This window comes from Nannobrachium achirus (assembly GCF_963921795.1).
Source record: "Nannobrachium achirus genome assembly, chromosome: 15".
In the NCBI taxonomy this organism is placed as follows: Eukaryota; Metazoa; Chordata; class Actinopteri; order Myctophiformes; family Myctophidae; genus Nannobrachium; species Nannobrachium achirus.
Genome location: NC_137822.1, coordinates 20,556,509 through 20,574,205, shown reverse-complemented (window position 1 = coordinate 20,574,205; position 17,697 = coordinate 20,556,509). Strand labels below are relative to the sequence as shown.

Here is a 17,697-nt window from a genome sequence, read left to right as displayed (position 1 = left end):
GAATATCTTTGACTCGATCTTTGACCCGACTTCTAAATCCTTCTTCTAAATCATGTTGTTCTCAAACTTTTTCATGTCAAGGACCCCCAAAATTACAGGTATTTGGCCGCGGACCTCCATCTCAAAATATGTTGTTCCAGGGACCACCCAGAAGCAAATATTTGAGTTACAAATGTTCGCTTTTAAATAGATATATTCAAAGACTTGCAAAAAAGAAAATCACGATTTTTCAAAAATAGCAGATCTACAAGCTCGCAGCGCGGCACTCGGTGCCGCGCTGTGAGCTTGTATATCTGCTATTTTTCAATAGTTAAAGCAGTCAATAATCGTAGGCCTAAATGGGTTAACACAATTTAGGCATTTAGAAGACGCTCTTTACCAGAGAATCTCACTATAAGCCGAGACGAAAGACAAACGCTGTAAAACAGCGGTTCCCAACCTTTTTCCACACGGCTCACCCATCTGACGCCAGATGGGTGAGCCTTGTGCCTTTTCAGAGCATGTTTATTCTAAAGATCAATCAATCGTGTTCATGCTTGGATCAATGGAAATGAAGTAGTATAGCTTAAGTTATTTTGTGTATTGATAATCAACACAAAATCGCTTTTTAGTAACACACAGCTTTACCCCCAGCAGGGATCCATATCAGGGGTTCTGCGTAATCTCTAACCCCAGTTTACATCAGAGCTGGGGGGCAAGTAACTGGAAGACACGTGTCAGGGAAACTGCTGTCATCAATAAATGACAATGTTCTTCTTTTGCTTTCTATTAGTGACCAAAACAAAAGCAGCTTGTGACTTCTCCTTACACAATGCCTCTGCTTTGTTTCGGTTGGACTCAGAGATGTTAGAGGGAATCCTAGTGACCATGATGTGGGGTTATTTGTTGAGGAACAAAACGGGTATTAAGCACTTACGCCTTCAATTCTTCTATTCAAAACAGACTAGAGTTACATCTGTACTACACCAATTGTCTTTGCCAAAAATAGCCAATCTACAAGCTCATAACGCACGTTGTGAGCTTGTACAAAATAGTATTGTTGTGTGCTCTGCATGATCAACAATTTAACTAGGGGGTTCCCTGCCGATCAACTTTTATCAACTTTTTTTATAAAAAGTAAATTTTTTGATATTTTTTGCGGAAAAAACTCCCCTGGTCTATAAGGAAAACGCTGACTTTGCTGGCAGGAGCTGGATTATTTATGTATTTACTCTGGCAGTGAATGTGTTAGCCTCAGGGTCACAGGAATTGTCCTGAGATTGTTGCTTTAAGGACATTTGACAACAAGAAGAAAGTTTGAAGTACAGCATTTCATATTCAAGGAACTTACATTATTGTTCTCTGGGATCTCAGAAAAATATTTTTTAACCAAATAAATATTATGGTTATACGTCATGGTCCATATATCATTTTTAAACGTTTAAATATTTAATCTATTTTAATTAGCCACTTGACATATAGCTACTGTGCAATGTAAATCTGTGAGGACTGTATTTTTGGTATATTCTAATCATTATGGTAAGGTAAGTAGTAACTACACCAGGGGTTTTCAAAGTGGGTGACGGGGCACCCTGGGGTGCCGCGACGGCAGTCCAGGGGTGCCGCAAGATAATTTGATAATATTTGAAATTTATTTGGATATTTAAAAATATATTTAGTATAATTTTAAACCTGAAGTACAAAGTTATTTTCAGTCAGTTCTAACCAAAATGGCTATTATCGCAATGTTCTTCTCGCAACATAATCGCTGATTCAGAACATTTTGCGCCGGTTCGGGAAAACCGTGCGTCGGATCGGGTCGAGGCAAGGCCCGGCACTGCACTCTGCGCCGCAGCGGGGAACGCGCGTGCCGAATCTGAAGCCGGTGGGACGTAAGGTTCTCGAGATACGCGGATTACATACAGACGCACACGCACGCACGCAGACAGAGATTTGCCGCATTTATAGATAGATAATGTAGGGGTGCCTTGGATGAAAAAAAATATTTATAGGGGTGCCCCGAGCCAAAAAAGTTTGGGAACCCCAGAACTACACAACCCAAAACGTGTCATTGCACTTCAAAGTGGATTATAACAACATCCATTGCTTTCACATTATGTCACAATCCACATTGATGCAGGCCTTTCCCAGAACAATGTTATGGATGAATCATCCAACCCACTGGAGCCTCACTGAAAATGGCACAACTCTAGATCAGAGGCTAGGTGGGGTAGTGAAAACGGGGGGTAAACCCCAGGGGCCCGACATCATCTTCTCAAATACTGCCAACATTGGGGGACCTTGGGAGGTCTGGCACAAGGAGGTAGAGTGGTTTGATTTATGTGTGAAAGGTTTCACTCCAAGAATCAGCGCTGTGGGGATAGAATTAACCTAACAAAGGCACCTCGCACGGCGCTATTATTGTATATCGTCACTGTCGGGCAGAAACCTCGTATCTCCAAGTTTCACATTTGTAAATCTTTTCGCAAAGTGAAGCACTGCTTCATCACACAAGGCCGTAGCACAAAAGTAGTGAAAACAGCTGATCTACAAGCACACAAGAAGGGAAGGCATGTATTTTATTTTTATTTTGTTAAAGATAAGTTTTTGGGGCTTTTGTGTCTTTATTGATTGATAGGACAGTAGACTAACAGGAAATGGTGATTGCAACAAAGGTAGTCGGAATTGGGAATCGAACCAGCGACATGTGCTATGTGGTATGCGCCTGGACGGTTGGCCGGTACGCGGCCAAATATACATTAATTTGGGGGTCCTTGACATGAAAACGTTTTAAGCTGGGTTCAAACCTTGATAGTTTGAGCGGTACGAATACATACAAAGACGAGATGACGCGCGACCGGGCGCAAAGAGGCACGGCGCGAACAATCCGAACGGGGCGGCACGAACGGTCGCCTCGTTCGCGCCGCCCCACTTGGAAAAATCCAACTGAAGCGACCTTCGCTTCACCCCCACTCCACCCATCGTGTCCTGACAGCCAATCAGTGTTGATGTTGTCCGGAGACAGGGACATGTTTTTGGTGTTTGGTGTTGGGACTTCCTTTTTTCCGGGTGTTTCACCTTGATTCCAACGGGACAAGATTTTTTACCAACGCAGACCTGCGCGACCAAAGTGAAGCGATAGAAGTGACTAGAATAGAAGAAATAGCTTCAGGTTTGGACGCAGCTTTAGAGAACCACTGCTCTAGTGACAGAGAGGAGAGTTTCTACACAGGAGGGCACCTCAGGTCACTGTTGTACACTGAGGCACCACTCCAACCACTGGTGCTGAAGTGGACATTCTCAAGTGGACTCCTTCTCCACCTCCTTGACATTTCTGCTGCTAAAGGATTGGGTGATGAATAAATAAAAGCTGATTTGGGATAATATTCTTTGCGAGGTGGGGGTGCAGACCTAGACATGAACACAGGGGAACCATCGGGGCAACAGTATAGTTTGCAGTATAGTTTGAGGGCTATGCTGCAAAGAACTCATAAGGTCAAGATGAGTTCAAACAGGGCATCCTAAAGTACCAAGTGCATGGGTGTATGTGAGGTGATGTGGGGAGGGAAGGTTTTCATGAACAGCTTATTTTGCCATGACGGGGAACTGTATGAAGAGCTATTGCTCCCCCTATGGTTTACTACCAGAACAGCAGCAAAATGTAATGTGTGTGCATATTATTGAGACACAAGACAAAAGGGCATATTCTCTCCAAGCTACTTGAGGTGTTGTTCATCTGTGACGTGAACAAAGCCTTCAGTCAGAGGAGGTCCACTGAATACATGCAACCACCTGAGGTGTGCCAAGTTTGCCAACAGCCATCCGAACAGTGTGTGTTTCATTTATTTGCACATACGGTACCTGGACTGTCATCCTATTATGATTTTGTGCAACAAAATGACAAAGCTATGGACTATTGCTCACGCCCCGCCTCCCTTGAACTTTGGCACTCCCCTAATGAGGGCCCAGACCCTAGGTTGGGATACGCTGCTATGCTGTACAATAGGGGTCTTCAACAGGGGGTCCCCAGAGTTACTACAGGGGGTCCTCCAAATCTTTGAGTGATAGAAACCTTTTTTTCTCCTTTTTTATATTAACCACTTGAACCCTAGCGTCCACATGCTGAGAACTTTAACCAAAAATAGCAGATCTACAAGCTCTCAACGCCTCGCGCTGCGAGGCGTTGAGAGCTTGTAGATCAGCTATTTTTGGCAAAGAGCTTTGGTGTAGAGGGGAAAAAGAACAGACTAAGTACAGAGTGAAAGGTCAAGATATTAAGTATTGACGGTTCAAGTGGTTAAATATCTGGAAACACAAACTGACATGAACCCAAAATACACTGATGATCGAGCTGTCAAACAATGAAACTATATGGAATCTATGAAAAGGTTGTGGGGGTCCCTGCTTCATGTCTCGTTTTTAGGCCAAGTGGTCCTTGGCCTAAAAACATTGAAGACCCCTGCTGTACAGTACATGACTTTTTCGAAATTAGACAACAAATTTATTCTTACCGCCTCTTGGATTTGGCAACGGAAAACATGAATCCTGAAGATCTCAGCGTTGTAGTGGCTCTCAGTGAAGGCAAAGCAGTCGCTCTCTGGCGTGCCGTCATGGCCACGCACACAGAACAGGATCTTATAGATGGGGTAGTTGGCGATCTCCGTACTGGTAGCAGGGTCCAGCAACCTGGAGGAATGGAGAAGAGGGTTAGGAGATGGTAGCAATCGGACTAAGTAAAGTGTGTGAAGGTGTGTGTACCTTGGGGCATTAATGAAAAAGTCGACTCAGTAGACCTCATTACACAAGTCGACTCCCACCAGAGAAAGTCGAAAGTCGAAGTTGAAAAAAATAAAGTAATACTTTCTATCAACGCCTCGCCATGCGAGGCGTTGTGAGCATGTAGATCTGCTATTTTCACAATTTCTGCCTCTATATATTTCACAATTTGGATTTTTTTTTTGTCATTTTAGAGGTATTAAAAACTCCTTAACCCTGCAAGGCCCAGCGTTGCTTTTCGGCAACGTTTTTTAAATCATTTTTTAAAAAATGTTATAATTAGTTTTCCTGTTCTCTTTTCACATTAACATCACCATTAAATCCTATTGTTTAGTATTACAATGCCATTGGTCATGATATTTGCATATAAATACCCCCCACGGGCTGACATTCACAACTCCCAGAGAAGTTGAAATTCCAGCATCTGGACGAACAACATCTCACTTTTTAACTGAAGCTATTCCTCACTAAAACATAAGTAAAATGCCTGTAATATTGTTTTTCGTGATCATTAGAATGTCTAGAACACGTGCATATGTTAATATTGTGAAAAATATCCCCAAAATGCAAATTAGATCATTATTTATGATTTATGGCTATAAAACCTTACAAAAACATTATTAATTTTTTAACATTACATTTTCCTGTGATTAGGACTCCTACAACACCATCTGATTTTTTTGATTTTTTTTTGGGCCAGTAGAAATTAATTCGGGCCTTGCAGGGTTAAATTGGCACTTTAGAAATGTGAAGATACCCTCTATACACTTAAACTTTATGTTGGTTTGTTTACTGTTGAGTGAGAAAACAATGTTGCACATTAAGTTAATCATCTGGGGACCCCCCAAAATAATTGGGGGGCCGTGCGTGACGCGATGACGTCATCAAACGATAAAGTCGACTTCAACTCAACTGTTTACTGAGTCGAGTCGACTTGCAAAAATCACAAGTCGTTAATGCCCTAGTGTACCTGTGTGAGTGCGTGCACAGCACGCCATGCATGAATACATTCATGCAGGCCTGATATCGTCTGTCAGGTTAAAAAATAAATTAAAGATAGTGAAAATAGACAATCTACAAGCTCACAAGTCACAACGCATTGTGAGCTTGTAGAGCTGCTATTTTCACTACTTTTGTGTGACACTTTTGAATGATGAAGCAGGGCATACATTTACAAAACACACACAAATTTGAAATATGGATATGCAAGGTTTCTGCCCGACATAAACGATACACTATATCTGACATATATTGAAATGGTTGGTTCTGCGACACTCAATAATAAGTTATTATAAATCTTTTGCATATTTCCACCATATCCACGGATTAAAGCCAAATAAAATCTAACAAAAAATGTGTCATTATGCTTTTTGTGAAACAGTGTGAAAGGAGCTCCCCACACTACTAACGCTGTTTCCTAAACTGACACATCATGTAAAACAAGGTGCGTTTTAGTAATATTGCTCCTGCTGTTGTACATACTGCCAAACCAGGTGAATAAATCACAGACTGAGGCATAAACCTTTGCTTTTATGAAATCTCTGAGACCATTAGGGTATTGTGAACATATTGCTATAGTCGGGGACCCAGTCCCCAAAATTGGAGAGGACCTGTGATGTTCTGCCGTACTTTTTATTTCTGTTTTATCTATTAGTTTGGTCATTAAGGTCCACAGAATAAGAGGCCTGCTCTGCCGGAAAGTTCGCGAAAAAAAGTTAGAGCCATTTTTTTGTAATAAAGCCTTCATTTTTTGGCCTTGTGATATGAACTAGGTTTCCTTTCTTAAAGTGCTCATTAAGTTGTGTAGAATGTCAATGAATCATTCCAAGATACACAGAACACATGTGTGAACAACACCAAGTCAAGAAATAATCTCCCAAAGCCTTTCCAAATGATTTATAGCCATTTTATGTACAAAGATTTACCTGTTTCTTGCTTTTTTCCCAATAATTTTATCTTTACTTCAATAGTAATCAACTTTGCCATGGCTTATGACATCAGGCAATGTTTCATCCTTTTCAGCAATCTTTATAGTTATTCCACACAAAATATTATTAAAATCAACCCTAAATTAAAGGAACTGTGGTGATTTTATTACCCTTATGCTCCAAATTCATATAGCCTTTTTCTGGCAGAAAAAAAACCTGTACCCCCTCAAAAAACAAAACAAACATGTAACACAACAAATTCAAGTATTGTTTTATCATAAACAGCTGTTATCTTATACAGTATATGAATTGATAAAACAGGAAATTAAACATTTAGCTGAATAAAATCAAGATTATGATATCTAATATCACGAAAATGAAAATAACTAACGATCAACTCATTCACTGTCACTGTCCTCAAGTATGAGTTCAACTCTTGAACATTTGTTGGGGTCCCCAGTGCAGAGACATGCAATTACACACTTGGCCCCGGCTCTTGCACATGCATCTTCTGGTACACTTGCTCTTCTTGCAGTGGCAGTATTTGGTGCGTTTATATTCTGCAGGTTTGGCATCCTTCAGCATCATGGTTGCCACTAGCTTACCACTGACAAGCTCTCTCCCAAAGTTGGTTGCAACAGGGTAAGTTGGCTGAGACATGTGTGCTCGTTTACATACAGCCAACTGATGCAGGGCTCTGTAAAGGTGTAATTGGAAGGCATCTTCAGTAGGTGGAAGACAACACATGTCTCTTTTGATGTTGCCAAAAAGATGAGCTCGCAGTACAACATCTGCACCACGAACGGGCTGTAGTTGTGGCTACTGACACAGATGTGATCATGATGTGCATATACTACATCACACACATGGATGGCCTACATGAGTTATGGGTAAAGAAGATGGACACTTACCTACCTGCTCATGCAATTGTGGATGCCCTGGCAGTGAAGTATGATGTTGAAGCTTTAGATCTTTCATGCATACTCCTCAGCAGCTACATACTGACTGGATGTGACACAGTGAGCTATCTTTACAGAAGAGGAAAAAGGCGTGCCTACAAAACTGCTGTTGAGCACCCAAAAGTCCTTCTGCCTCTGTGCCGATATGGAGACTCTGGGGAAAGTCTGGAAGTTACAGAAGATGTTGTGACGGCGGCTAGACAATACATGGTTTCACTGTATGAGAGGAGTGATTTCAGTGGTAATCTGGATGCACTGCGAGCTCATCTTTTTGGCAACATCAAAGGAGACATGCGTTGTCTTCCACCTACTGAAGATGCCTTCCAATTACACCTTTACAGAGCCCTGCATCAGTTGGCTGTATGTAAACGAGCACACATGTCTCAGCCAAGTTATCCTGTTGCAACCAACTTTGGGAGAGAGCTTGTCAGTGGTAAGCTAGTGGCAACCATGATGCTGAAGGATGCCAAACCTGCACAATATAAACGCACCAAATACTGCCACTGCAAGAAGAGCAGGATGCTCATGTGCAAGAGCCGGGGCCAAGTGTGTAATTGCATGTCTCTGCACTGGGGACCCCAACAAATGTTCACGAGTTGAACTCATACTTGAGGACAGTGACAGTGAATGAGTTAATCGTTAGTTATTTTAATTTTGATTTTATCCAGCTAAATGTTTAATTATCTGTATAACAGCTGTTTATGATAAAACAATACTTGAATTTGTTGTGTTACATGTTTGTTTTGTTTTTTGAGGGGGTACAGGTTTTTTTCTGCCAGAGGGCTATATGAATTTAGAGCATAAGGGCAATAAAATCACCACAGTTCCTTTAATTTAATAATATTTTGTGTGGAATAACTAGAAAGATTGCTGAAAAGGATGAAACATTGCCTGATGTCATAAGCCATGGCAAAGTTGATTACCATTGAAGTAAAGATAACATTATTGGGAAAAATAATTTTTGTACATAAAATGGCTATAAATCATTTGGAAAGGCTTTGGGAGATTATTTCTTGACTTGGTGTTGTTCACACATGTGTTCTATGTATCTGGGAATGATTTATTGACATTCTACACAACTTAATGAGCACTTTAAGAAAGGAAACCTAGTTCATATCACAGGGTCAAAAAATGAAGGCTTTATTACACAAAAATGCCTCTAACCTTTTTTCGCGAACTTTCCGGCAGAGCAGGCCTCTCATTCTGTGGACCTTAATGACCAAACTAATAGATAAAACAGAAATAAAAAGTACGGCAGAAAATCACAGGTACCCCTCTTTTCTTTGAGCTTTTGGCCATGTGGGTCCCGACTACTAGTTTGACCACTTCAAATAATCAAATTCTTAAAAAAAAGAAAAATGCTTATTTAGAAGCTCTCGTAAATAGGTATTTAGACCTGAGGCCGATTCTACTAATGTCTTCTAAATCCTTCTAAGGTTTTTGAAAAAATAAACAACGTATGTTTCTATGATCAGTGGTTCTCAAACAGTTTCATGTCAAGGACGCCCAAAACTATATGTATTTGGCCGCTGATGTTGTTCCAGGGACACCCAGAAGCAAGAATTTGAGTTACAAATGTATATATTGGAAAGAATTGCACAAACTTTCATGATTTTCCAAAAAATAGCAGATCTACAAGCTCATAGCACGGCACTCGGTGCCGTGCTATATATCTTCTATTTTTCAATAGCTAAAGTATAAAAAAAAAATGGTTAAAGTGGTTCAAGCTACACAGATGCGTTCCAGGTTGAAATGTGTCAAAATGAGCAGCGCGCAGACAACAGACAAACATACCTGACAGTGCCCTCAGAAACGCCTGGCACCGACAGCGTTACGTCCAGGGGGAGTTGGCACTGCCCACGGAGGATGCTCATCATGCGGAGGGCCTCCACCTCGCTGCGAGGTGCGTTAACAGAAGCACAGCCCAGGTACGTCAGCTGGCTGAACACTACACTGTCCTCGTCCGGGATGGGACTCCCGGGACTGCCTTCTGAAGACGACTCGTCTCCTGCAAAGGGGGGGGGGGGGGGGGGGGGGGGGAGAGATGGATACTGTCGATTAGGGATGGGACGATAATCGCTAGTCGTATCGTGGAGATTTCAATTCATCGTGAAATTATCCTCCGTCATGCACTGGGAATGATTCACCTTTTATTTGCCGAGCTGCATATCCGGTACCATTTAAACCCTCTATAATTGGTCAAACGGAACTGGAAATAACGTACTTGATACAGTCTTTTTTTCACTGTCTACCAAATCTCTTTGCCAAAAAATAGCCGATCTGCAAACTCAGTTGCGACGCATTGTGAGCTTGTAGATCTGCTATTTTTTGGCAAATATTCCGCCCAAGGATAATGGATGTTGGGGAAATTTGGATTATCATGATAATATCGTAAATTGCAATTTCTTTGGTCACAATAATCGTGACATGAAATGTTCATATTGTCCCATCCCTACTGTAGATAGATAGATATCGCGCGGGAAATTCAGGCGCCAGAGACAGCACAGCAGTAGGAGTTACAGATACCTGGCATAGAAGTACAGTAGGTACAGAAGAGTAACATCAACAATAAAGACTCCCTTAATCCATTTAGGCCTAGAATTATTGAATGCTTTAACTGTTGAAAAATAGCAGATACCGGTATACAAGCTCACAGCACGGCACAAAATCGTGATTTATTTTTAAAAGCGAACATTTGTAACTCAAATATTTGCTTCTAGGTCCTGGAACAACATATTTTGAGATGGGGGTCCACGGCCAAATACATGCAATTTTGGGGGTCCTTGACATGAAACAGAAATGTTCGCGATTTGGCAGCTTTGTGAGCTTGTAGATGCGTAACCCAGCTGGGTTAAATAAATGTTAATGAAACCAATACAGAGTCATCCTGCCTGATGCAGAAGAAGAGAGTAAGCCTGTAGTTTTGGGATCAGCACAAAATGCAGGTAACAATGGAGGGCAGGGTAGAGGAGAGGAGAGGAGATACAGGAAAATGCTTGTACTGTATCATGTTTTGAAGAATTGTGCAAATCCGGGAATGTGCTGCACGATCATATAAAATGCCAAGGCTAATGTAAAAAGAAAATACACTGCAAGGTCAGAAACTATTCAACAAACATAAAGAACAAAGCAAAAAAATAAATAAACATGATCGTCGCAGAAAAAAAGGACAATGTCCAGATGAATTACTTATTCCACTCAGAGAAAACATATTCTTCAAAAATAAAGTTAATCATTATTAACTGATGATTTCCTTCCGTTTAGGTAGGATGCGACCCAAATAGGTAATTTTGTCTTTTCTTGAGATTACATTGTCACCCACTTTGACTGTATTTAATCTCAAGAAAAGACGAAATTACCTACTGTCACTGGAAATCTTTCCAGTAACAAAATGACTACTAAGATAATAAAAATAAAAATAAATAATCAACCAAATAACTCTTATAGATATCTATATACTTTTATAGAGGATCGCCTCGCTGGTCAGTAAAAAATACTTTGAAGACTCTAGCAAGAGCACTCATTCAGCCCCACTTTGAAAATGAGTCCACGTATGGTATCGCAGCGCCCAAAGGCCTTGAAAACAAGGCTCCAAACGCTTTTAGATCTGCTATTTTCAAAATATTTCAAACATTTCAAAACTTCAAATGGGACCTTCTGCATAATGACTAGTACTTTTACTTTTGGTACTTTAAGCATATTTTGATACCAATACTTTTACTGAAGTAAATTTTGAATTCCCATTATTTCTATATTGCACTATTTCAGTGGTTCTCAAAGTGGATTCCAGGGACTCTGTGGGTTCCTTCCTTTTGGGGGGTCTAAATTGACCCATACAAGTCTGTAACTCTGACAGTGTACAAATGGAACCAAATGAACCCTAACGGGTCCATTTGGTTCCATTTGTACACTGTCAGAGTTAAGGGGAGACCTTGACATTTGAACGTTTGAGAAACACTGCACTATTTGATACTTTTACTTAAGCAACAAACGTGAGTACATTTTTCCCCCACGACTCACCTCGGTATGACCTCTCGTTGAGCTCGCTCTCCTGAGCGGTCTGTACGGGCAGCACCATGTCCAGTCTGGGCGGGGGTGTGCTCAGAGGGTCTGTGCCCGGCGGCACGGGCGACGCTGCACTGGAAAGGCCATGGTCCCCCACGTCAAGATGGTCCGTTCCCAGTGTGTCTGGTCCTCCCGGTGCGGTGTCAGCGACAGACGGATCCATCAGGACATCTTCTAACTCCCTCTGCAGCTGCTGCTCACTGCCGTTCCCCACGATCTGACACACACACACACACACACACACACACACATATTGTGACAAATGAAATTGCGATTTACGATATTATCGCGATATTCAAAATCCATTATCCTGGGGCGGAACATTTGCCAAGAAATTGCAGATCTACAAGCTCACAACGCGTCGTGTAGCGACACGTTGTGAGCTTGTAGATTGGCTATTTTTAGGCAAAGATGTTAATCTAGAGTGAAAAAAAGACTGTATCAAGTACGTATATTATACAGGTACCGATACGCAGCTGGGCAAATAAAAGGTGTATTGATCCCAGTGCATGACGGAGGTCGGATATCACGATAAATAACATTTCCACGATACGATTATCGCGAGTGCTTTTTATCACGATAAACGATAATATCGCTTTTCGGCCCATCCCTACACACACATACATCGTTGTTGTCGGGTGGAAACCTTGCATGTCCAAAACCGTCCGTTTTGTATTGACCGTTTTAAAAATAATTTAAAGGACAACTTCATATTCATATTTGTTCATATTTTAGATTGTAATTAGAGAAAAGAAAAGATGAGTGTTAAAATGTTTTCATTTATTGCTTTCTATCGTTTTAGCGATTTTAACGATTTTGATTTCGGTGTGTGGGGGCATGGGTACAAGTGGCTAAATATGTATTTTTAGACACAATTCCCAAGATCCACCGCAATATTTTAATGAGCAGATGTGACTTATGGGGGCCAGTAGTGTTACTGTAAATGGTAATAACGAAATCGACGGCTAAAAAGACATATTTAGCCACTTGTATGCCTGCTAAAAAACGATAGAAAGCAGTAAATGAAAACATGTTTTAACACTTATCTTTTCTTTTCTCTAATACCCTTGATGTAAAAAAAAATAAGTTGTCCTTTAAACTAGTGAAAATAGCCAAACTACAAGCACACAACGCCTCGTGCCGCGAGGCGTTGTGTGCTTGTCGATCAGCTATTTTCACTAATTTTGTGCGACGGCCTTGTGTGATGAAACAGGGCTTTACTTCACGCAAAAAACACGTACAAATTTGAAACTTGGAGGTTCCTGCCCGACCGTGACGACATGTAGAACAAGGCATATGTGCACGCATGTGGGAACCGACAGACACGTGCCAGTGAGAGCCTGTGCACACACACACACCACAGTAATAGGAACATTCACAAATGAAACCCCACAAACACATTAAGTTAACAGCATACACACACAATGGTAAGACCTAAACCAGGATCACTGACCTACCTTTGATCAGCTATAGTGGCTTACATGTAATTATGACAGTAGGTCTAGATCAGACGCACTATACCTTACTCTTCTAAGTTGCAGTATGTACACAGATTTGAGATTTCACTAAGTGGAGCACATTACAGCCATGTTAAGAATCATCTAAAGTGACTGTAGTAGAAGAGTGTGTTTAAAGAAAGGTGTGTTATATGTAAGGAAATATTAGTGATTGGATTTTAAGTGGTGATTTCATTTTGTATACCTGGCTGTGCAGTGCGCATAAGCTTGTTCCAAAATGACACCCGGCAATCAACAAGCAAGCTTAAGGGTTGATTAACCAACAAGCCATACAAAAGACAGCAAAGCATGATTTCTCCTGCTGCCTGCTTTGGCACTAGGCAGAAGATGCCAGGAAACGGCAGACTCAACCTGCAGAGGGCACCAAAGAGCAATAAGCTGGACAGAATGAATTTACACTAGCATGGAAATTATGATCGATTCTCTACCCTTTGGGCACATGTGATCTTTTCGTGGCCGTCTAAAGAGCCTCAAGGTTCCATGTGCTTTCTTCATGGAAAGATCACATCCGTGACACTTCTATCATGGGTTTCTATATATGTGTGACAAATAGTCATAACACCACAAGAACCTGTATAATGTTGTACTGTAGCTGTAGCAGGATGGATACTACATCTCTAGTGCTTCTATTCCCAGTCTTATAAATACGGAGGGGATCATATGAAAGGAAAGGAAAGGCAATTAAATTAATTGTATGTGCTCTTTTTCTTTTTCTTCTAAAGCATGCTTCATTTAAAGCATGCTTTATTTAAAAATGTACTTTAAATACCGTACCACAATATTAAATAGACCAGCCGCTTCTGTAAAATTCTACTACTACACTAACTAAATAAAATTCTACTTCTGCAGTGTGGTTTCACTTCTGACTACTTTAATGTTGGGGGATGCCACTGACAGTCAGTCAATCACACATAGTATGATTTCATAAATATGGTACATAAAGATTCGTAAATATATTTCATATGAAATCTGCTTATGTGCGTTATACTGTATGTATGCAATACAGCATACAGTGTGGGTGCAACGTTATTCATGCATGAATATGTTTTCTACCATAAACAAGTGCTTTGCTGATTATATGAAAAGTGTACATCGTCGTAATTCTTGGATTAATCATTGGCCAAGACGACGAGGCAGCGAATCGAACAACAATATGAATGCAATGATCGAGTACAAGCTCTTTAGCTGAGCCAGAGCCTTGATGTTGGCTCTGATTGCGCAGTCTGGTATGAATTATTGTAGACTTATCAGTGTTGTTCGTGCCTGTTCTAATTTGTCGGATGCAGGGAGCGGCATAGTTCGAGTTTGTCTTTGTCTCTCTGTTTGCCGGCGACAAACAGACATGTACTGAACATGGCTGCATGGACAAACATGAAACGTTCAGGATAGGTGGGAATTGGTCCCTAGATGATCAGGGATCAGTTGTGGTAACTTCAAGGAAATAGCTCTAAATCTTTTTAGGCAGGGACATCAAAGATGTAAAATAACTAAATATGTTTCTTTCCATTTCTGAGCTGGGTGGGTTAAATTAAGCCAGGCCTGACCCACCTCACAACATAGGAGAAATCCTGAATCTCAACTTGTGTTTCTTTGGTTTAACTATTTAGATCCTATATACTCGGCTATACGTGAAATAGGGAAAATATACAAGCTTGTAGATTCACTGTTTTTGCGAAATGTTTGCCTATTTTTGATGAATGTTAGGACACACCCAGATAGGGATGCCAGGGTTCATATGGTCAGAGGAGGGCAGGGTTTGTTGTGCCTGGCACCACTTACTTTGTTGTAGTGTGTGTGCTGCTTTGCGAATGTGTGCAAATGTGAGCCTATGGCATTCATTGTATTAGACCAGCTGATGACTGCGATAGTTCAGTGAGAAATAATGTGTATGTGTAAGGGATAGGCCTACAGTATAAGCTATGGACTTCTGTCTCCTGTGATACTTAAAACAGGGTTAAAATCTCCCCAATCCCTCCTGAAAGAGGCTTTTTAATATTTCTAATATTATCTAAATGCTCTAATGAAAACAAACATCTGCAGTTCAGATTTTAAAGGGAAAATCTAAATGTGTTTCACCCTGGTTGTCAGGCAACAGTAGATTCCATATCGTCACTGTCGGGCAGAAACCTCGTATCTCCAAGTTTCACATTTTTATGTTTTTTTGGTAAAGTAAAGCCCTGTTTCATCATACAAGACTGTTGCACAAAACTAGTGAAAATAGCCGGTCTACCTGTATAAGCACACAACGCCTCGCACCACGAGGCGTTGTGTGCTTGTAGATCGTCTATTTTCACTAGTTTAAATCATTTTTTTAAATAATAAATACAAAACGAACGGTTTTGGACATACAAGGTTTCCACCCGACAACAACGATATACTGTAAATAATGGACATTGTGTTTCAAAGGCTTTGGCCTTGTTGATATCAGGTCTTGCTAAACGTCAGGGCTGTGGATGGGTATAATACTGTGAAAGGGTGGGACTATCACTAGTATCACGGAAACAACAGAGTACAATGGGCTAGCGACGGCCAATCACTCAACAGCCAATCAAAATACAAAGGGCACAAATCACAGACAGAATCACCACGGTATCACATCACAGACAAAGTGAGAAAAGAGCTAAGAGCAAAGACCTAGACAATGAAATAACAAAAACAGAAGGAATCGAGTTAAGCCTGAGTTAAGCCAGATTTATACTTTGTCGTACGACGGCGTGAGCTTGTAGATCTGCCAATGTCAGCCAGTACGACGGAGTATGAATTGAGCATTTCGCTTTGTCGCACGATGGTGTCGTTCCGGCATGAACGACTGATTTTCAAGCAACCCATAGCACTTAAAAGTCAGTTATTTAAGCCGGACAAGACCTTATTGTGCAACAAAGTTTAAACATGGCTTTAGAGAGACAGAAAGAGAAGGAAAGAGGAAGAAAAGAAAAGGAGAGAGAGAGAGAACAGACTGACCTTAAAGCTGACCCCTTCCTCAGAAATCACCTGCATAACAAACAACAAGTTTAGACACACTGACCGCTCGCTGGCTGACTGGATGGACTGGACTGACGGGAGGGTGAGGAAATGTGCAACGGCTGTAGTGAGTGTGCAGCATGCTTTTATGAGAACCAAAGTATGATGTCTGAATGGTCAATGACCATTCTTGGTCATATGTCAGACAGTGAATGGGGTGGTTTCACCACAATGTCGGTGCAGTGAGAATGAATGTAATGCGAGATCTATTTTCCTAATGGCAGTCACAGAAATGACTTTAGCTTTAGCTACGCTATGACAAACCGCTTCTGTTATCCGTCTGCAGAATGACTATGTATCACTATGTGCCATTATTGTGAATTTTCTGGAAACGGATCAAACACGTTTTAGTGTCGGTTTTCCGTAGCAATTCGAAATCGCCACAACTTTTAATCTCCTGGTGTGATCGATTGGCGGCTTTCACCTCAGAATTTGAAATGCATTTCCCAACACAAGCAGATTTACAAAATACAGTCCAATAATAATGGTGTGGTCTAATGGACACTATATGAACATGTGAGCCATCTGGTTAAAGTAAATGTGCTAACATTTTGAACTGGTAAAAGAACATATGTGTACAAAATGAGACCCCCTAAACATTATTCGGTCTATTTAGACGTCTAATATACGTCTAAAGCATGTCTAAAATAGGTATAATATACGTATAGATTTGAGAGGAGAGGAGAGGAGGGGAGAGGAGAGGAGAGGAGAGAAGAGGAGAGGAGAGGAGTAATGTGAATCCATTAGTGACTGACACAGGATAAAGCTAGTAAATGTGTCTTCACTTACTTAGTGAAAAGTCAAATCTGTGGCACTCAAAACTCTGTGGCTTCAAGCCCTAGGACATACTGTAAATCACCCAAAACCAGGTTTTTAAGCGATAGCACCCAAGAGGGAGCGTTTTATGGCAAATAAAATCCCAGCTCTGTCAAAGCCTTGATGCTAAAAGCCAAAACATACAACAGTTATGTGTTGTATTGCTTTTATACAACCGCTTTTAAACATAATGTAATTACATATTGTGAATTAAACACTGAGATCAAGGTTTGACGAGGAGTTAATGCTGCCCCGTTTATATGCATTGCTAAGCAACTTCTAGCTATTGTGCTTTGGCAAACAATACATGGCTCACTGCCAATTTGATTCCAGAACCAAATCTCAACTTTTAGAATGAGCAATATCTGCTAACTGATTTCTAGATGCAGCACCAAGCATTTTGCCATGATAGGCAGAACATAATGATATCTGCCTGGTGATTGAATGGTGATATTCACCTTAAGCAAACATTTCCTCACTGAAAAGATGAATGGAAAATTACTTTTCTGACTGTGTAAATAGATATCAGCTGGTGTTGCAACAAGTACGACTACTCACTACTGCTACATAGGAAAGAAAACAGACCTCAACTTGCTTGCTTTGAAGAGGAACAATATTGTCTTCCTTTATATATCC

The 17,697-nt window shown here is 40.9% G+C and overlaps 1 protein-coding gene across 2 annotated transcripts in view; it reads right to left on the bottom strand.

Annotated features, from left to right (window-relative positions):
* rabgap1 (RAB GTPase activating protein 1) overlaps nucleotides 1-17,697 on the bottom strand; it is a 155,784-nt gene that overhangs the window by 110,227 nt on the left and 27,860 nt on the right. Inside the window, exons 3-6 of one of the 2 annotated variants that reach the window (XM_080742477.1) lie at nucleotides 16,186-16,215; nucleotides 11,663-11,924; nucleotides 9,437-9,650; nucleotides 4,491-4,665 (exon numbers count right to left, since the gene is read on the bottom strand). In XM_080742477.1, the coding sequence (XP_080598603.1) occupies nucleotides 4,491-4,665; nucleotides 9,437-9,650; nucleotides 11,663-11,924; nucleotides 16,186-16,215 (681 nt within the window). The remainder of the gene's footprint in view (nucleotides 1-4,490; nucleotides 4,666-9,436; nucleotides 9,651-11,662; nucleotides 11,925-16,185; nucleotides 16,216-17,697) is intronic. The other variant, XM_080742478.1, reaches the window with a different exon arrangement.